Source organism: Monomorium pharaonis, chromosome 6 (assembly GCF_013373865.1).
Source record: "Monomorium pharaonis isolate MP-MQ-018 chromosome 6, ASM1337386v2, whole genome shotgun sequence".
Classification (NCBI taxonomy): Eukaryota; Metazoa; Arthropoda; class Insecta; order Hymenoptera; family Formicidae; genus Monomorium; species Monomorium pharaonis.
In genome coordinates, this window is record NC_050472.1 from 16,732,256 (window position 1) to 16,754,802 (window position 22,547).

The 22,547-nt window shown below is 33.2% G+C and overlaps 1 protein-coding gene across 8 annotated transcripts in view; it reads left to right on the plus strand.

Moving 5' to 3' along the window:
* LOC105839170 (probable ATP-dependent RNA helicase DDX56) overlaps positions 1 to 22,547 on the plus strand; it is an 82,712-nt gene that overhangs the window by 10,103 nt on the left and 50,062 nt on the right. For all 8 annotated transcript variants that reach the window (XR_004963867.1, XM_036288893.1, XM_036288894.1 and 5 more), the window contains 2 exons: positions 1,413 to 1,856; positions 7,204 to 7,463. Coding sequence is in view for 7 of the 8 variants with exons in the window: in XM_036288893.1 (XP_036144786.1) it covers positions 1,413 to 1,856; positions 7,204 to 7,463 (704 nt within the window). In the remaining variant the exon portion in view is untranslated. The remainder of the gene's footprint in view (positions 1 to 1,412; positions 1,857 to 7,203; positions 7,464 to 22,547) is intronic.

Sequence of the window (22,547 nt, forward strand, 5' to 3'; positions counted from 1 at the left end):
CTAACGGTTGAAATTTTGGCCTGAGTCAGATTTACTCTTTTCAGGAATTGGGTTAAGATTACATTATTAACCTTTTGAGTGTCAGTGAGAAGTTTTCCGACCTTTTTATCATCGATTTTCTCAATATTTGATTTTTAAAAAATGCATCCTGATCCGATTTTTTACTTTTTTGAGTAGCTAAGGGTTTAATATTGATACTTTGAGTACTAAGGAAATTACTACTAAGTACTAAGGATATGTTTATTATTTTTATTGTTATAAATAAATGAATTGCAAAAAACGCTAATTTACTTGAAATAATTTAATTGTAGAAAAAAGGCCCTATAAATATATTTGAAATGTACATATATTTTTTTTATTTTTGGATTATAGAATTAAAAGCTGGAGTCAGATTTTTAAAATTTAAGATGTTGGATCTAATATGGCGGACGAAAATTTAAAAGTTTATTCAATTTATGTGAGGATCTCTAATAAGTGAATTTTGAGTTATGCTGATTCTGAATTTAAAGTAAGATTTCCGAAATTTAGCATGGCGGATTTAACATGGCAAAGAAAACATCGTAATTTTATTATATTTTAGCAAAAATCCGTAATAGGCGGTTTTGGATAAATAATCATGTTGGATCCATCATCTTAAATTTTTGAGATCTGACTTCGGATTTATAATCAGTCCTGAAAACTTCTTATTACAGGTTTTTGCTTAAATTAAATAAATTTTTAAATTTTTGACAACTATATCACAGTATAAGTATACACAGTAGCGACAGTGAGTGTCGGCACCTTTGATGTCGTGTTATCTAGTCACATGACCTGTCACCATTTTGAGAGTAGTACAGGCGCGTATTTTTGATTTGGTTATGAGAATAATTATATACTTCTATAATAATAATAATCAATAAATTGATTAAATTTATTTGTCATTTCTTTAAAATTTTATCACTTTTATACTGTAACAATAATTATAACTTATTACTTATACTCTTTACTATATATAGGTTAGATGCAGCCACAGGGCACAGCCATCTTCTCGGTAGTACAAACTGACGCATGCGCATTAGAAATTTATTACATCAAAATCGCTCACTGTCGTTACTGTGTATACTTATACTGTGACTATTTTGGGTCCGCCATCTTGAATTTTGAAAATCTGACTTCATATTCGTAATCAGCGACCACAAAAACCTCTAGATACAATATTAAGAAAAGAAGTAGGTCTTAAACCATCAAAATAATGCGCCACTCAAAGGGTTAAAATGTAAAAAATAAAAAATCAATTTTTTGAAACCTAAAAGCGAGAATGTTCCCTTAAAAGTTGTTAAATATAAATGTTAAGATGTTATAATAGTATTATTGTAAATATTTTTGTAGAGCATAAGAATGATATATAAAATATATTTAAAAATAAATTCTAGGCTATCACAAAACTGGGTTGGATGGAACCTACATTAATACAAGAAAAAGCGATACCTTTATTGCTGGAAGGAAAGGATCTTTTAATCAAAGCTCGTACAGGTTCAGGCAAAACTGCTGCCTTTACAATACCGCTTATTCAGAAAATATTATTAAATAAACGGATACAAAAAAAGCAAGAGATTAAAAGTTTGATTATTGCATCTAGTAAGGAGCTGTGCAAGCAAATTCATGATGTCATCTTGAGCTTGACGATAAAATGTTGTAGAGAAGTCAGAGCAATTGATCTTAGTTTAAAAACTGACTTAAATGCACAGAAACTTTTACTTAGCGAAATGCCAGATATTGTTGTAGTTACTCCAAATCGATTATTACAGCATTTAAAAGCGAAAAATTTAGTCTTGAAACGTAGCCTTGATACGTTAATAATTGATGAAGCTGATTTGGTGCGTATTTATATCATAGAATTTGCAAACGTTACAAATAAAAAATATAATGACAATACAGAATATTGAAAAGCTAATTAAGAGTTAATTTAAGGTGTTAAGAAAGCCTAATTATTATATATTTCAATTGTGATTTATTTATTCTGCGTTCCGTAATTATGGAGAGCTGAGTTGTGTTTTGGTTGATATAATTTTTATGTTTAATTATAGTTTTCAAGTATCTCCCCGTCTGACCTATATATGATGTGTCACAATCCATGCAATTAATTTTATACACTACATTTGTTCAGTCTAAATTAGCAAGTTTGTCTTTGTGGACCTTGATAAATCTTTGTAATTTATTGAGACAAGTGTATACTATTCGAATTGATGTATTATTCTTGAAGAAATTTCTGAACTTGTCAGAGATTGATGTAATGTATAGAATTGTGAGATAAATATTTTTTGGTGCATTTTTGATTTTCACATTTGTTTTAGCTGATCAAACTTACTATGCATCTTTTTTTAATATTATTAAAAATTATATCTAGAAGACATTGGCTAGTAGGATGTTAATGGTTTTAAACATATCAATGAAGTAAAAGGCTCGATAAGACTTCCGTATTCGACCCCCCTTTGATTTTGATGAAATTTTATAGGCATGTAGTATTTACTAAATGTAGTCGAATGCCACAAAAACGAATGTACGGGCATAGCTAGTTTTCAAAATATTTAACTTTTAATAAAATTATCGTTTTTTTCATTTATTTCCATAAATAATGAGAATTTTGAAAAATACTTTAGATAAAAAAAAGTTGTGTTAGATGAGTTTTATGAAGTTTTGAACATTAAATCTCGTTTTTCTCAAACACTATTGTCTTTATGGCAAAAATTAATAAGACATAAAATATGTATTTCGATGAGATCTATAACTTTTATCTGAAGTATTTTTTGAAATTCTTATTATTTACGGAAATAAATAGAAAAAACCATGATTTTTATCATTTTTTCATAATTTTCACTATGAAAATCAAAATTGCGCCATTTTCATTATTATATTCGTAATCGTAATCGTAATCGTAATCGTAATCGTAATCGTAATCGTAAATTTGAAATTTTTGAAAAACGTAAATATATTGTAAAGAATATAAGATGCCATAAAACTTTTGTATAGAATATTTTTTCATAAATTTTATATTTCCAAAGATATTCACCAAAACAAAAAAAATGCGTTATCTTCGAGTGGTGGTTTTAACTCCTAAACGTTGAGATACACAGCTAAAAAAATATGGTCTAATATTTTTCTATGTTGTATAATATATCCAAAGCTCATCGGTGAGGCAAAATCGATGAGGAACACTTCCGCCGGTTTGCTTGTACGTATCTTTCCTAATAGTGAAACATTTAATTGACGCAAAACTTTCCATAGAAGTTAAACCTGACTCCATCATCGCCGATCTAGTGTACCATATATTTTCCTAGTAGATATATTAGACTATCTGGATGTCATTGTCAGAAATCTTGATGCATGAACGTCGTGACAAGAAAGCATAAGTGCTTGGAAGCAAAAAAACTACGGTGTGATGCCATAAACATAGCTGTGTTGGTTGGTAGCTAAATTTGTGATCTTTGATTTTTTTTATAATGAAAATGGTTGATTTTTGGACTTCGCGATTGTTATGATTTTTAATCAGGGCATCGAGAACTGCAACATATTAAAGTTCTAGACAATTCCGCTGAAAGTTATTTTCTATAGGGTTAATGGCGGGTTTTTTGACATGTATTATTCGAAACTTAAATTCACAATGGAGAATAGGCGGTAACTGTTTGGATTTCTTAGATATAACAATAATAAAATAAGGGAATTACTTAATATACGGGAATTACTATATAATAATAGGAAATTATTTATTATATAAAAACCAACTTGTAAATCGTTACTTTAATTTTTTCTCATACCATCCACATTGTTAAAAGAGAGGTACAATTATCGAATTAATAAAACTGCGTTCTCTTGCTATTACCTTAAGGGGATGCTGGACTGCCTCTCAAATTTGATCGAGGTCGATAATTTAGAGTCATTCGTGCACATCATTAATGAGATTTCGTACATATTTCTTTTATAGATTTAGAAATTCTTTTTCAGAATTAAAATACATATATTAATATTAATCTATGAATTAAACTAGTGCTCTGTTTCTATCCTTGGACCGCCTTGGACCGATTTCTCACTCACACATATATACGAAATTTTCTCCAACGCTTTTTTTCTTACACCAAAGTTTCTAGCTCATTTCTGCAAGCAGTTTATTATTCTTTCATCATGTAATAAAATTAGTGCGTACTAGTTATTTTGTACGTATTTGTACGTACAGTCTTTAAAACTTATGTGTTACAGATGAAAGACACGAGACGACTGCACAAAAGTATAATTCTTTAACTTTTTTCATTTTTTACATGAAATTGTAGGCAGGCACTATTTGTTATTGTCTATACTTTAATTCTAGAGAAGGATTTTTAATTCTATGAAATCAGTAAAAAAATAGGCCTAATTAAAAATAATAACGTTCAATCGGTAAAACAGACGACTCCAGTATCCCTTTAAGTAAAAAAAACTTTAACAAAATTATTAATGTTTTACTAACCAATAATTATCCTCTGGATATGATTGTTAATTAAAAAGAGATGACATTAAGTTTGATCTAAATACAAATGTGAAGAATAAGACAGGACGAAATTGCACCAAAAGATATTTACCTCATAATTCTGTATATCAATCACTGGCAGAAAATTTTTTTTGGAATAAACGTCAATTTGAATAGCATATACTTATTTCAATGAAATACAGAGGTTTATAAAGGCTTATCAAGATTCATAAAGACAAACTTGCTAATTTAAATCGAACAAATGTAGTGTAGAGGGTCCAAAATAGGGTCAAAACATTTGTGTTTTATTGTATTGTTGCGTAAAGATTACTGTTAAGCGGGGAGATTCGCGTAAACAGTTCTAGAATTTATTAAAATTTATGAATTTTTTAGAGAGTGTAATGAATTAACCATTTTGAAAATTTATGTTTTAATGCATATGCAATGTACAAAAAAATATTTTTTTTATTGTGAAAAGTTGAAATTGTTTAAATAATAACTCCGTTTGTCTACCTCCTCGCGGGACGCGCCGAGAAGTTCAAAAAGTTTTCAATTAATCAATTTTTTTTATACACTTATTCTTTAACATCTTTCTTACATGAACCTATACATTTATAAATATTTTTGCAATAAACCAATAATGAATGGTTTTTAGCATTGTTTGTTAAGACAAAAAATCATTTTTTAAATTAATATTATTTTTGCAATGTCGTATTTTGTAATTTGTATTTTGTTTGCTAAACGTATACTTATAAATTAACGTTTCTCTTTTAAGTTTTTGATTTTTGATAAACATGACAGCCTTTATATTCTCCGGCGCGTTTTGCAAGGAGGTGAACAAACGGAGTTTCAAGAGAAAAATTATTATTTAAACAATTTTAAGTTTTTTACAAAATAAAATTTTTATAAAAATAAGATTTTTTTATTAAAAAAAAATATTTTTGTACATCGTATATGTATTAAAATTTCATAGTGCTTAATTTATTACACTCTTTACAAAAAATTTGTGGATTTTGGTGAATTTGGAACTGTTTACACGAGTCTTTTCTTTTAAGAGAAAAAACTCGTTTAAGAGACCGAAAAATAGCATAATTTCATTTTTTTGCAAGTACAATAAAAGTTATCTATTTTATCAAATTTTGGGTGTGTCTTACTTACATCTTAAAGTGTACAAAATAATTTTTTGTAAAAGAATATAAACATTTTATTGCAAAAAATGACGCGATGTCAAAACAAGGTTTTCATTATTTGTGTACAAGATAGAAAAAATCTAATTAACCGATTTGAATAAATCTTGGTTTATTTAAAAGTTAATTATATCCTCTTCTAACAATAAGTAAACCCCAAAAAATTTTGAAAAATAATTTTGCAATAACTTTTTGAAAATAATTTTACAATAACTTTTTGCAATTAAATGTTCCATTTTTTTTGTAAAAATTGCAACTTTTTTCAAAATTACCTAAAATCTTCATTTTTTATTTTTTTTTATTTTAAGACGCATTTTGGTTTTTTGTTTTAAATGAACAGAACGAGCGCTATCTTGTACACAGTGCATCTATTTTGGTGGCAAGGCGTCAGAAACATCGCGTCTTTTTGCAACAAAATATTTATATTTTTTTCCAAAAAAATTATTTTGTACATTTTAAGATATAAGTAAAACATATCCAAAGTTTTGTAAAAGATAACTTTTATTATAGCTGCAAAAAAATTATTGAAATTGTTATTTTTTGGTCTCCTAAATTTTTCCCCTTAAGGAACAACAATAAATTTCTAGGTTTACTTAACACCTTAAGTAAGCTTTTTAACATTATTGTTTAAATTAAGAGGAGAGGGTCAAGTAAATGGCCGTTTTTTTTCGAATTTTTTAAAAAGACAACATAAAGCTTATTGCTTTATAAAGGAGCACGTGTTATTATTTAATTTAAACTAACTGAAATAATTTTTTCGTATAAAAATAATAAATAACTGAGCAGCAGCTGCTTGAAGTTGTCTATTCGGAAATGCGTTGAACACACAGGTCGCTTTAATTATATGAAATAAAAAACCAAAAATTTTCCGTTAAAATATAATAATACGCTCAGCATGAATCTAAATTTAAAACAAAAAATCGAAAATTAAAAATTCAGCGCCATTTTGAATAAAATCACTGTATTTTCTTATTAAAAAATTGCTAAAAACATTGTTTATTGTTAATTTTTTAAAAAAACTTAGGTTTATGCAAAGGAGAATATGTTAAAGAATATGTGTTTAAAATTGCATCGCAATTGGTTGAGAATTCGCTGAGCTACTTTCTACGATGCGCGAAATTTTGTTTTGAGAAAAATGCGTTTAAAGTTTTCAAAACGGAAGAATAGTGTTTGAGGGAACTTGCAGGAGATTTAAGATTAGCGATGCCACGGCCGTAAAATAAGCCTTCCTCTTTTTTAAATTCATCTAACAAAGCCACTTGTTCTGCTTTTTGAGCTGTCCTTGCTTTTTTTGTGCTCTCGAGCGCGCAGTCGTATACCTGCACTCAGCGTCGCTCGAAGCACGTCACTTTAACGGCTTTGTAAGTACACTTAGGCTTTAAATTTTGATTTAAAATAGTGGAAACACATTCTCCAGATGAGAAACTAATTTTCTAAGCAAAAAAATCGTCAAAATTTTTGAATTTACTTAACCCTTTCCTCTTAAATTTAGTAAAACTATGTTATTTTATATGTAATTGACATTAATAATTGCAGTTATTTTCATTTGGTTACGAAAAAGACTTGAAAGCTATATTGACTTATCTACCAATGGCCTATCAAGCAATTTTGGCATCTGCCACATTATCTGAAGATGTTCAAACTTTGAAGAAATTAATTCTACACAATCCTGCAATTTTAAAGTTGGAGGAACCACCATTAGCGCCTCCCACACAATTAACTCATTACACTTTAGCTGCAGAGGAAAATGATAAAGCTGCTATTTTGTACGCCTTATTGAAGTTACATTTAATTAGGTAATTTTATATATGTACATGTGTAGTAAAATTCTATATAACGTAATATAACAATATTACAATGAGATATACACGAATATTGCTACAGTATTTCACAAATATTATAATATTAAAATATGTCACAATTATATTTGATATACAAAGAAATAATTCATTATTTCTTTGTGAAGTCTTTTTATTGAACTGAAATCTATTACTTGTCTATGAAACAGAGGAAAGTATTGAGAAATAATAGAAATTATTTTCAATATTCAGAACTACATTAGTACATTTTAATAATAAATTTAATAAAAAAGTGGATTATTTATTTATCTAACGTTAATATTCTATTATTGTAGATGCTTTTTAGCAATGGAACACTGTATGACACAAAGTTATACAATGTCCACTTGTAATTGAAATGCTGCCTAACTTTTTAATTTATTTATTTAGTATTTGTTTAATATTCATGGAGTTAGGTAGAATACATTATAATTTATAATAATATTATTTGTTACTCAATCATATTATAAGGATATCTTATCTGTACTTATATTAATGAGTAATAAAAAAGTTTTTGTGATGTTATTATGACTGTGTTCTATTTGGAGAGTAACATAAAATGATACAGCTGACCACAGTATTTTAATTGTATGATTATAACAACGTGTGTCACAGTTAAAAAACACTGTGAGTCGTGCAATGTATTACATAATGTCGTCTGTGTACGTTACTGAAAAGCACCTAATATTAATGTAATATTAAAGTAATATTGTGAGGAATTAAATTATTTCAATATTTTTATGTTACAAATACATTGCATATAATTATTGTTATTATATATAATTTATTTAAAGAGAAAAGAGGCAAAAGAGGCAAAACCAATATAGGTTCTTCATGTAAATATGTGTTTAATAAGAACATAATTAATAAACGTTTGGTCTATTATTAGACCATTTTTAATTTACAGATTTTCAATTAAAAGAACATAGATCGGATATTAACAAAAAAATTGGATAACCATCTTACCCAACATAGATGAGAGGTTTTCACTTGGACACAGTTCATTTGGACACCGTTTACTTGGACACTGTTTACTTGGACACTGTTTACTTAGACACTGCTTACTTGGACATCGTTCAGTTAGACACGAAAAGAGACAGGCACGCGCGCACGCACGCACGCGCGCGCGCGTCTTTGGCCCCCCTTCCGCACCCACCCCGCTAGTAGGAGTGCTCTGGACATAGTTATTTTTTACTGTGTCTAAGTGAATGGTGTTCAAATGAACGATGTCTAAATGAACGGTGTCTAAGTGGACTGCTCCTACATAGATTACACTCATCGCATGAATCTGATTAAGAGCGTACCAAGGTTTTAAATTATGAATTGTTTTATTACAAATGTCTCAGAAATGATACACATAAATAATAGAAACAAGGACTAAACAAAGTTATACAGATTGGTTACCAACAAGTCATGCATATCAGCTAGTTTGAAATTTATTTTTCTATAAGTAATGGGTATGCACACTTCTCTTTGTATCTGGACCCTAATTTTTACTTTTTTTTTTTGAAAATTTTTACAAAAAATATATAAAACAAAAAATCTTTATTACAAATTTTTACTTTTAGTAAATATTTTTATATATTTATAGAATTTTTTCCGCCAAGGTGTTTTTTTTATAACATTAAATTAATAATCAAGTTAATATAACATTATTAATTATATAAACCTTGCAACACAAAACACATGACAAACACATGATTAGTAGGGCGGCTCGAAATACATCAAAGTAAGTGTGACATTTGACCCTAGTACGGGAAAATTGCGTCCTGGCGTCAATAATAACTGTGCAAAAATTGAAACCTGTGAGTCGATATCTTCTGTTCCGGCAAGAGCCTTGAAGTTTTGAAAACTTTGTGAAAAAAGATGAAATAGTCTAAAAATATAAAATATTTATTTCTTCCGTTTCTAAGTGCTCTAATTAAGGTTTTCATGCATTTACAAATATGTAGAATTACCATCTCTGTCACTTAGCATGTGAGACTACTGAATGGTTTAATCGTTTAATGGAATGATGAAAATTGGTGTAAAGTTTACATGAATTTTTTGTATTTATGCGTCTGGTTTGTTGATATAATCAAGTGCCGGTGATGAAGCCCAAGAATCAATTTTGAAGCATCTGATTATATTGACATGATTGACTGGAATAACTGTGTTGTGTCTTTATCACCGGCACTTGATTATATCAACAATGAGTCTCTGAGCCAAATGATAGAAGAGGGAATAATCCCCAAACCTTGGAACGTCGATAGTTTCCCATGCCACACTGAAGCAGTAGAGCATATGGTGAAACTTGTGACGGAGGCTTCAAGTAAAGTCATCGGCCCTGAAGCAAGGGACGACTTTATTCGTGCTACTCTTGAATCTCATAAAAAAATGCCTTTGTTTGAGCATAAGTCTCATTATTAATCAACTTTCTCCTTTATTAATTCTGTAATTTTGATAAATTTTTTTCCTGATTTTGTCATTAAAGTCCACAAGATAGGATTGGTTGGGATGGGCTTGGGAGGAACTTCTCGTGCGGCCACCTTCACGTGGTGAATTCTGAGTCACCTTATACTAAAGGGCTCGGCGAAGGGTTGCACACAAACCGGACGCATAAACACAAGAAATTCATGTAAACTTTACACCAATTTTCATGAATATCATCATTCCATTAAACCATCAGTATGTTTCATATGTTAAGTGACAGAGATGGTAATTCTACATATTTGTAAATGCATGAAAACCTTAATTAGAGTACTTAGAAACGGAAGAAATAAATATTTTATATTTTTAGACTATTTCACCTTTTTTCACAAAGTTTTCAAAACTTTAAGGCTCTTGCCGGAACAGAAGATATTGACTCACAGGTTTCAATTTTTGCACAGATATTATTGACGCCAAGACGCAACTTTCCCGCACTAGAGTCAAACGTGACACTTACTTTGGTGTATTTTAAGCCGCCCTAATAATTAGTAAGCGTAATATTTTCAGGATATTTATAAAACTTTGTTATAATGTTTAGTAACATTTAAAACACATGTAACTCATGTTTTTAGAATATTTTTAAAATATTAGGACAGTAATATTGTATCAAAGTCAATGTGGATTCGATTATTTTATCAAATAAAGGTTATTAATGCTTGATACAAATGTTCGCTTGGAAGGTTAAAAGAAAACATTATACAGTTGCATTGCTTCCGCCAAGAAGTAACTAAGAATCTTTAGTTTTTGCAACTAGTTGAAAAGGATTTCTCGCGAAATAGAGTGCGCTACTCGAGGTAATTAGCGTAAAATAAAATCTCGCTTCTAACACCCTACAACTCGGCCATTCTGAAATATTATCCAACCCAGATGATTACAAAGCTTTAGCCCAAGGCTTTATATATTCGGTACAAGCTAATTTTTATTGGCTCTTTGTCTGATATTTTACGCCTGACATTGTATGAGTTATTGGACTTAATACGTTCTATCTTATGATGATCGAAATATTTCGCACAGAGTTTCTTGCCAGGACCCATTTGTATTCTTTTGATCGCTACTAAATTATCAAATTTGTACTTTGTATTTGTTAGTAGCTTCGTGTTTTCTTAGATTGTAGGTTTTGCGATTTTTGTTCTGCACTTTTAAAATTTGATCCTTAGCCTTCGCTCGCAATTAATCGCGTTCTCGCTCGAATTGCAAACAAAATTCTTCTTTAAAGGTTTTTTTTATTTTGACGTCTTTTTTCTGTTTTATTTTGGCAGAAAGAGCAACTCAAAGAGGGTCATGCTAATGCTTTTTTGGAAAGTGGCGTTTATGGTTTACAGTATTCTCGAAATTCGAAAGACGAAAAGGCAGTGCTTCGGTCCGTGATGATATAAGAGGGATTTCCAGAAACCTGACTGTGATTGCAGTTTGGCAATTACCTCTTTGGATGTTATAGACTTCGTAGGATACAACCAAATAAATTTAGTAAAACTATCTATTATAGTCAAAATGTGATTATAATTTTTGTTGGTGGAATCCAACGGCTTTAAATGATCTAAATGATATGTGTGCAACGGAACATTCTTTTTAGTCAATGGATTGATGAAAAAACCCTCTTGCTTACTGGCTTTCTTAATTAAACAACTTAAATGCTTTACCTAAAATACAAGGCACACAATTAGTAATCATATTCTCAATCTTCTTTGTCAACATCGATATATAGAATTGCTGTTTTACAGCTTCTTTGGTTTGCTTTGTTGAAAAATGATCTTTGCTATGAGCCATTTGTATGATCTTATTCTGCATCTCTTGCGTTGGTATGACAAGTAATTCACAATCATTGTTACACTTGTACAGCATGTCATTACACAAAAAAAGTAATCATAGGATTTTTCCTTCAGAATTTCCAGATGGTTAGTAATTCTGGATCATTTTACTGAGTGTTTTTAACTCTAGTTATAATGCTATCCTCAACACTAATTGTCATGATTGGATAAAGACTAAGCGTGTCAACGTGTTCTGTAGATGCATTAAACTCTTCGATTAATAGAGCCCATCGAGCGATTTTAGCAGATAGCTTAGCTTTATTTATTGTGTGCTTGAACATAGCACAGTCGGTGACGATTTTAAAGTTTATACCTAAAAAATTTCGCTTTTATTGCAGAAGATTCAATAAATTTTTTAAAATACAGAGAGTCCCAGGAAACTCTGAACATCTTTCGACGAATGCAGCTCTGGAATTCAAAACAGCATTTTGCTGGGTGAATTGCACTATTTTTTGTTACGTATCCCAGATACTAAATTCGCAATTGTAGAAGCTCACACTTATGATGTCTAAATCATAATTGCTTGCAACTTGAAGAATACTTTCCATCTAATACCCTCTTCTACATCGAGCGCACCTATAACTAAATTATCTAGATAAATTAATAAAATTTCTTCATTAACCAGAGGTTGGAAAACAAAAAACAGGTGGTGAATTGCACAAACCGAAGGGTACTTTTAAAAACTGGTATTGACCTTGTTGTATAACAAAAGCTGTATACTTACTTTGCGCCTCTATGTTGATATGAAAAAATCTATTTCTCAAGTCTATTGTACTGAATACCCAAGTCCTGTCAAACGGTTAATCTGTTCCTCGATTAGGGGAAACGAGTATTTATCTTTGACAATTACCTTATTTAGTCTCTTGTAATCAACAAAGTTGAGGACCCGTCTTTCTTTTTTGCAATTACTATAGGACTTGTATATTTGGAGAAGTATGGTTCAATAATTCCTTTGCTTATCCAATCATTCACCTGCTTTTCAACTATTTCATTTTCTTTAACCCATTTAGGGGTTAAAGAAAATGAAAACCCAAATGTTCACTATTTTTTCTCCACGTTTTACGATCAAACTTTTTACATAGACGTCGTAGAAAAAAACTTAGCATAGCCTTTTTGATAGTCTAAAACTTCTTTTGAATGCTGGCGTCAGAATTGACGTACAAAGCAAGTAAAAAAAGTTATGGCTCATTTTTCCAAATAGGGCAACATTTTTCGACATTTTTTTCCAAAAATTTCATATTTTGGATGCGAAAATGTTTTGCAGGATTATTGCAATAGGGATAAATCGGAATAGATGTCTGCTTTTTTAAATCTTATTGCGATTTTTTAAAAATTCAACATGAATTTAATATGACTATCAAAAGATGGAAAAACCGTATAAAACCGAAATATTTTCGATTTTCTCGCTTTTTTCTCGTAATATCTCTTTAAAATACTTTAAAAATACATAAACTTGTTATTTTATGTGTCGAGATTATAATAATACATAATCAATACAAATAATGGCGGTTCCTTTCAAGAAATGCGAGAAACACATGATTCATCGCCAAATAATGGAGAAAAACCATAAGCAAGTGTTCATGTGGGAGCGATCCACTTGGACATTGTTCATTTGGATATTGTTTACACTGGAACCCCGCGTTAGCGGACTGTTCGGGGCTTTGGTCCGCTAACGCGGGGTTATCTCCTATTGCTTGGTTTCACTCCCACTCCGTGAAATACGCGACTGCATTGCTCATTGCTATCCCCCACACACGCTACTCATGTGGGCCGAGTGCATATGGAGGGGATAGTTTCCGCTAACGCGGAGTACGCTAACGCGGGGTTCCAGTGTATATGGATACTGTTTATTGGACAGCATTTACTTGGACACCGTTTATTTGGATAAGAAATAATCATGTCTAGGATCTCGCTACCAGCGGGGTAGGTGTGGGAAGGGGGGTCGAAGGCCCTCCTTGCGCCCCTCTCCGTGTGTGCGTGTTCAATTCTTTTCGTGGCCAAGTGAACAGTGTCTAAGTGAACGGTGTCCATACAAACAATATCCAAATGAACAATGTCCAAGTGGATCGCTCTCACATGAACACTTGCTTATGGTTTTTCTCCATTATTTGGCGATAAATCATGTTTTGCTCGCATTTCTTGAAAGGAACCGTCATTATTTGTATTGATTATGTATTATTATAATTTCGACATAAAATAACAAGTTTATGTATTTTTAAAGTATTTTGAAGAGATATTACGACAAAAAATTTGGAATAAAATGATACCATTTGCATATCGTATAATGCACAGTCATTTGTGGTGCCGTTTACATCAGGTGCCGAACTCAAGCGTGATTTTATTCAATACATGTTTTTACAAAACTTTTCATAATAAAGATCATGTTATAAAACTTTTTCTATAATAAAAATTCGACTTAATTTATCCATATACAGGTTGTTTAATTTAAGGACCTACATTTCTTAAAGTTACGCCATTCATTTATGAAAACATTCTCCTGTATATAGAAAATCCAAACCCATGGCTACCATCCTCAAAAAATTTGAAATTAAACCATTTGCAAGTGGTTCGGACCACAAATGACGGAGTAATTCGCGGGCATACAATCTTTAATCATTCATACGTATATTTTGGCCTATCATTTTTGAAACATCCTGTTTTTGAAAAATTCGAGCCCATAGAAGCCTTTCCCAGAAAAATGACGGAGTAGTTTGCAGGCATACAGATTTCAATCATTTATAACGTATATATTTTGGCTTATCATTTTTGAAATACTCTTTTTTTTTTAAAAGACGAGTCCATAGTAGCCATCCCCGGAAAAAATTCTAAATTTTGAGATTTGTATTAAGATCGAACTACAAATAACGGAATAGTTTACGGGCAAACTGACTTGAGTCATTCATACGTATATATTTTGGCCTATCATTTTTGAAACTCCCTGTATTTGAAAAATTCGAACCCATATTAGCCATCCCCGGAAAAAATACAAAATTTTGAGACCATTTGCAAGAGCATTGGCCCTCAAATGACGGAGTGGTTCGCGGACAAACTTCAGTAATTTATACGTATATTAAGGCCCATCATTTTTTAAACACCTTGTTTTTAAAAAATCCGAGTCCATAGTAGCCATCCCCGGAAAAATTGCTAAATTTTGAGATCAGTTTCAAGAGGATTGGACCACAAATGACGGAGGAGTTCGCTGGAATACAAACTTTAGTCCAAAAAACGTATATTTTTTCCCATCATTTTTTAAACAACCTGTTTTTGAAAAATTCGAGCCCATGGTAGTACTCTACGGAAAATTTGTTAAATTTTGACACCGGTGGCATTAAGATTGGACCACAAATGACAAAGCAGTCCGAGGAGTTACGGACATACATACATCGCGACTTATATATATAGATATGTGTGTATATATATATATATAGATAATTTTCTTTTTATTTTTATATTCTTTAACCGTTAAAATATGTTGCCGTTGCCCGACTCTCACCACGAGGGGAATGGCTCACTTGGACACAGCACAATTGGACACAGTACAGATGGACACGTTGCAAATGAACACAAACTAATGTACACGGTTCAAATGGACACGGTTTATTTGGACACAAGAATTTTGTACACCGTAAAGTTGTACACCGCAAAGTTGTACACCGTAAAGTTGTACACCGTACATTTTTATATCTTTTTGTTTAGGTGGGTGCCAACGGGGGGGTGCGGGAAAGGGGTCGAAGGCCCCCCTTTTACCTCCGCGTGTGCGTGCGTGCGTGCGTGCGTGCGTGCGTGCAAAGGGGCCACGATTACGGTGTAGAAATGTACGATGTACATTATTTTGTGTCCATTTGCAACGTGTCCATTTGCACTGTGTCCAAGTAAAGGCCACTCCACCGCGAGGAAGTAAATGTAAATTGGAGAGTTTGTTCTTTAATTTTTATTTTTTTATTTAGGGGAATATTTTTTACAATTTTAATTTTTTTTATTTCTTTAAAAAAATTTTTATGTAATTCTAATATATTACAAAATTTATAAGCATTTTTTTATAAGCCACAAAATTTTTTGAAAGACTTAAAAAAAACCAAAGAACAAACAATAAGAAAAAATTCTAATTTACATTTACTTCCTCGCGAGAGTCACGCAACGGCAACATATTTTGACGGCTAAAGAATGTAAAAGTAAGAAGATAATCATTTATATATTGTCACGACTTTTTTCTCCGTGCGGGGAAAACCGCTATTAGAAAAGACACAGCGACAAAGACATACCAAGGGTCGAAATGGCCTGCGTGCCTAATATCTCGCGCGCGAATCTCGGCTGCTCACGAACGACCGGGTTGGGTGCCAGACTCGCCGATACGTCAACTTGCGAAAATTCGCTACAGGGAGCCTTAATTCGTACACAAAAAACAGCCAGCTTGCCTAACGATAGAGGGGCAGGATAGGGGCGCACGCTACACGATAGCGCAGAACGCGACAGAAAATCAAGTGCTTGCACGGCAGATAAAATAACAAAGAATAACATTTATTACTTGAAAAAAAGAAAGTGGATCAAGATTCCTATTCCTCAATTTATTCCTATTGCAATAATTCTGCAAAACATTTTTGCATCCAAAATACAGAATTTTTGGAAAAAAATGTCGAAAAATGTTGCCTTTTTTGGAAAAATAGGCCATAACTTTTTTTACTCGCTTTGTACGTCAATTCTGATGCCGGCATTTGAAAGAGGTTTTAGACTATCGAAAACGCTCTGCTGAGTTTTTTTCTACGACGTCTATGTAAAACGTTTGAGTGTTGAACGTGGAGAAAAAATAGTGGCCATTTGATCCTAAATGGGTTAAGGCAATCGACTCTGAAAAATAGGCGTTTCATCTGTTAACGATATTTTTAGCTTAATGTCCGTCGTCTTGCAAGGAGATGCTGGTATCTGCTAACTCTATTTTTGAATGAGCCATAGTGTATTCGAAAGGAGAGGTGAAAAACAATAACCGTATTCTGGCTTTTTGGTGAAACGGTCTTAATTTCTGAGAAAATTGCATCTAAATGTGCATTTTCTGTAAGTACAATGGAAACGCATGAAGCGGAGTAACCGTGGATGCTAAGTGTGCGCCTACTGTTTTGCTATTCATACGAGTTGGGTTCAAGATCAGTTGTGACAAATTTTTTTTAGTTTATCCTAATTAAATTTATTTTTTTTCTTAAAAATGAAGATTTTTTGTGGTTTTAATAAATTTCTATAATATTATTAAATATAACAAATAACAATACATTTTTTATTTATTATAAAATTCTGACATTTTTGTACAATGTCGCGTTTATTTTTTAACTTTGATTGGTACTAAGCAATTATTTTGCAAAATATTTTTAATTGTGTAATTTTTTGCTTTTTAAAAAATTGTGTTTTTCACCTGACGTACATAACAAAAAATGTATTTGCAATACGCGAGTTGCTTTTATAATATGTTTGTGGTCGAGGAACATTTGTGTTTCTAACATTTTTGTGTAAATTTTTATCCACAACGTTCTACAAGAATATCAGAACGCGCTTCATGCCGAGAAGTGGCTTTTTATTGTATTTATCTTACTGGTCGGAAAATGCACACATTTGGATGCAATTTTCTCAGAAACTAAGGCCCATTCATTTAAAAGCCAGAACATGGTTTTTACTTTTTATTTCCCCTTTCGAATGCACTATGGCTCATTCGAAAGTAGAGTTAGTAGATACCGGCATCTCCTTGTTAGGCTTATTAGATACGTATTTTATTATCATCTTTTCCACTACCGCCTTAGATTTTTTATCTATTGTCAAACCTGTGTGAATTACTTTGCTTTCGTCCGGCTGTAATTTGATTTGCGAAAGGAAAACTGGAACGCTTGGCTTTTGTACTGTAATACCATTCTAGTTAATAGTTATTTCGACCTGATGAATAAAATTAGTGTCTAAAATTGTAGAAACATTTAGAGCTTTTAAGGGAACTATGTGAAAGGTTACAGGAAAACTGGATCTATCCACCGTTGTTGCGAAATGTCCGCGCGTCTTAACTTGACCCTGTGCAATGCCTGTTAAAAGTACTTCTGATTCACACAGCTTTAATGTTTTAATGGATTTGAAAATATCTTTACGTATAAAAGATAGATGACTACCCGTATCGAGTAAAGCATAAAAGCTTATACTTTTGACTGAAATTTTTTTTGATTGAATATTTGACTAGACCGATTTCACTAAAACATTATTCGTTACCTGTAGATTAACCAGTGTCGTTTTGATCCGGACAATTTTTTTATTTATGCCTAAAGTTATTAACATTTAAAGCATTTTTTCGTGATTTTTTAAATTACACTCATTCGATTTTTGTTTGCTTTCACCACAATTGTAACAGCGACCTGCCGCATTTGAGATCTTTTTTTGATTATTACTCGACGGTTTAGCCTTTTTGGTCGATTTACTCATTGATTCTTTCTTGAGAATATTTCTGTTGCCGTTTGCGCTTCGTTCTTGCATCTTCTCATATGTGCGCAGTCGAATCCTAAACTTGCTATAGTTTCGTGCTCCATAAAGTACTATTTTGTGATTACCATCCAGAATGCCGTCGATGACGTATTGGATGACTGATTTGGCGTCGACATCACCTTGAGAAGTTAACTCCCTCATAGCCAGGGAATATATTCTTGAATATTTTCGTCTTTGTCTAATTTTCTTTTAGCCAGTCTTTGATTAATATCAGCATGCTTACTTTGTGACCGAATTTCTTTTTTAATGTAATCTTTAATTTCTCACAAAATTGTGAAATGCCCAATCCATGTACAAATGTCTTGGCAGCACCTTTGAGAGATTTACGGCTTCTGCATATCGGTTCATTCAAATAGGACTGGTAATTCTTTGAAATCGAAAACCCATCTCTTGACCGGATAATAGTCATTTCCATTGAATGGATGAATCGTATCTTCTACATTTTTGAAATTAAAAGTAATCTCTGTATTACGCTTTTTACGTCTTGAAGTATTTTGATTATTGTTTTTCATATCGGTGTTGTTGTTTGCTAGCGAGGAAACATTGTCTACAGTTCACTAATCATCTTCGTCGCTAATCTGCTCAACTTCTCACTGCAATTGCCTCAGCTCTCCTTTATCTTTGTCGTCGTCGCTTTCATATGATGCCAATAAATTGATGTCCATGAGTGCCCGTATAATTCTTTATTGCAGATCCTTCTTATTGCCGACATAGTCTAAATCAAGGATATTGCACATGGACATCAAGTGATTGAAAAAGCGGCAGCGTACTCTAGCTTTGCTCGAAATTTCTTCGACGACTCGTCAAAATCAAAGTCATGGAAATCCCGCAATTGCTGGAGGTTCATACGATTTCCCTTCTTCTCGAACACAAGCCAATAAAGTGCATACATGGCTGGTCATAGCAACGTGCGCATCTTGTCGGCAATTAACTATCTATTCCAATTTTTTTATTTTTTACAAGTATCCTTCTTGTCGCTCAGTATCGTTCACTCAATAGCTTTGTCGTTTCCGGCTTTCTTTGTCATTCTAATTTCAATTTGTCTTTGTTATTTTGGCGTACTTTGTTGTTTTTTTAACTTTACTGCGCTTTGGTGTTAATTGATTAATACCTTGCCTCAACGCACAGCCAGCGTTTTTCACTTTTTATGCAGCGTCATATTTGTCGTGCTCGTCGCCCTCTTGTGTTGTTTTTCCACGGCCTTATTTTTTTCAGATTCTGGTTGAACCCTCAAATTTTGTAGGAAAGTCAATATGGATCCGATTATTTTATCAAACAAAACCGTTTATTAATGACCGCATTCAACGGAAAAAGCAACTGTTATAAAATTCTTTAATACGATTGATTCTTGCTTTTAGTTCCTGTCGGATCTAAATACATAAACCAATCATATAAAAGAATTTTACAAGAGTTGCTTTTTCTGTTGAACGCAGGTAATGCAAACGTTCGCTCAGAAAGCTAAAAGAAAACAGTATACAGTCGCATCGCTTTCGTCAACAAGTAACTATTATTAAAAATCTCTAATCTTTGTAACTAGTTGGAAAAAATTCCTTACAAAATAGAGTGCGCTACGAGGTAAAATAAAATACCACTAACGTAAAATAAAATACGACTTCTAACACCTTACAATATTATTAAGTAATACTTAAAAAATATTTATTAAATCTTATGTCATAATGTTTAATAACATTTAAAAAACATTAATGAATGTTTTTAAAATACACTGGCGCAAAAAAACGAAACAAAATTTTTAACCGATTTTTAGGCAATATTCAAAGTGATGCAACTTTGCGTAAAATTATCCAAATTACATGTATTTTTTTCAAATTAAAGGGCAAAGATTCTACTTTGAGAATTCCTGCGCGAAAATTTGATTCGTTAAGTATGAACCTATTGTATCGCATGAAAACCAAACATGTTTTTTTTAATTGAAAGTAAAAGTTTGTTATCATTTTTCACAAGTTTCTCGTTAAAATCTGGCTAATATTAATTCAGATTCTTAAAGTTTATTCTTTTCTAAGCAATTAAAAAAAACATGTCGATATTTTGTTAATTGCATGCGAGTTTGAAATTTGCACAGCATTTTAAGGTATTTTAGCGAATACGGTATTTTTTGAATATCATGAATTTTGAGTATCAATATGATATTGCACATTGATTTTATTCGCGTTTAACTCAATCATACCACCGTCATCAAAGTGACCCGATGTGCACCACGTGGAGAATGACGGTCGGATTTTGCTCTAAAATTCATTGGTAGAAATTTGTACTTACTGATCTGAATATAACGGATAGCTGACGCACCAATTTCACTGAAGTCAACAGAAGATCACATTCATTTATACTTATAAACCCACACATACATGTAAACATACATATACACATACTCGGTACGAACTTGAAGATGGTGGAGGGAGAAGGATGGTTGAGTGAGTGCTCGTGGTTGTGTAGAGGTGAAAAAGTGGAAAGGAGGTGAAGAAGGAGGTGAGAGTGTATGGAAGAGGAAGAGGAGGAGGAAGAATAACTGGGGCATTGAAGGGAAGTACGAGACGGAAGGTGGAGAGACAGGAGAGATGGAGAATGAAATTGGAGCAGGCGATAGTGAAGAGACAGAGAGTTGGTAGAGGAGGGCAAGGCGCAGGAACGGAAGGAAGCAGAGAGGCGGTGGTTAAGTAAGAAGAGAGATAGAGAGTGAAGACTGAGAAAAGTGTGTATAGAGGACTTGACAGATGGCGCGGCGGACGGAAAGAGTGAGTGACGGATGCGAAATAGCGATATACGAGGAGAGGCTGTGATTGGCGGAAGGATCGAGAGAGGAAGATGATTGGTAAAATTGGTGATGTAGGAAGACGGCAGAGGGAGTCAAAGGAGAGAAGGAAGAAGAAGGAAGTGGAGTGGAGAGAAGGATGGCGGTAGCGGGTTTAGGAATGCATGCGTTCGCAAGCACGTGGTCCGTCAGGAAGAGAGAGAGGAAAGATAGTAAGAAGGAAGGTGGAATAGTGGAAAGAGATCTTGATAAATCGATAGGATGAAGAGGAAGGAGATTGGCGGAGAGAACGAAAATGGAAAGATGGAGAGAAAAATTGAATATCGAGACGGAGTAGGGTGAAGTGAAACACGAAGTGATGAGAAAAGAAATGGTAGTGAAGAAGGAAGCGAAAAGCGAGAACACAGAAAACAGAGAGGAAAGAGATAGAAGAAAGAAGGCGGAAGATAAAAAGATGGAAAGCGGAGAATTGAGAGAAATAAAAGAAGAATTGAGAGGAATAAGAGAAGGTATAATGGACTTGGTGGGGTTATGGAGGAAGTGGATAGAGAAAGAGGAAAACCGGGAAAAGGCGGAGAGAAGAGAGAGCAGAAGGAAAGCAGAAAGGAGGAGAGGACGGAGGGACAAGAAGAGCAGGGGTCAACAAGTGAGAAGAAAAAAAAAGGAGAAGTCAAGAGGAGAGGGAGCGGAGACAGGCAACGGGACAGCAAGGAGAAGAGGGAAGAAGAGAGAAGGAAGAAGGCCACGGAGGAGGAAGGAGGAGAGGTAAAGGAAAGGAAGATAAAAGGAGAGAGGAGGAAAGAGGAGGTAAAGAGCAAGGAAAAGAAGCCAGAGGGAGGAGATGGGGTGAAAGACGGAGGAGAGGAATACAAGGAGAGGAGAGGTGAGAAGAATGAGGTGACGGAAGAGATGATGGAGGAGTGGTGGAAAGAAGTGGAGGCGGAGGAGGAGAGAATGTGGAAGAGAGAGACAGAAAGAAAGGAGGAGAAAAGAGGGTTGACAGAGAGGAGGTGGCAGAAGGACGTAGTAAAGGAAAAGGGGGAAATTGAATTGAGAGAGGTACAGAGAAAGAAGAATGGACAGAGGGTGACAGAAGAGGGGAGGAGCAGGACAGAAGGGAGAGAGGAGCCGGAGGAATACAAGAGGAAGGAGGAATGGGAGAAGAGGACAGACAGGAGGAAGGAGATAGAGGAGAGGACGAGGAGCAGACTGGAAGAAAGAGAGAGAACCACGCAAAAGGAAAAAAGGAGGACAGGAGGGGAAGAAGAGGACAGGAGAAGAGAGAAGAATGTAGTGTGGAGAGGGGTGGAGGGAGAGGACGAAGAGGAGAGGAGGTTTTTTGTGGAGGGTATTATGGAGCGGGTGTTGGGAAGGTGGGTAACAGTGGACAGGGTGGAGGAAAAGAAGGGGGAGGAGGAAGGTGGGCATTAATAACGGAGATAGTAAGGGAGGCGGATAGAGAAGAGATTGTGGCAAAGGGAGGGAAGGTGAAGG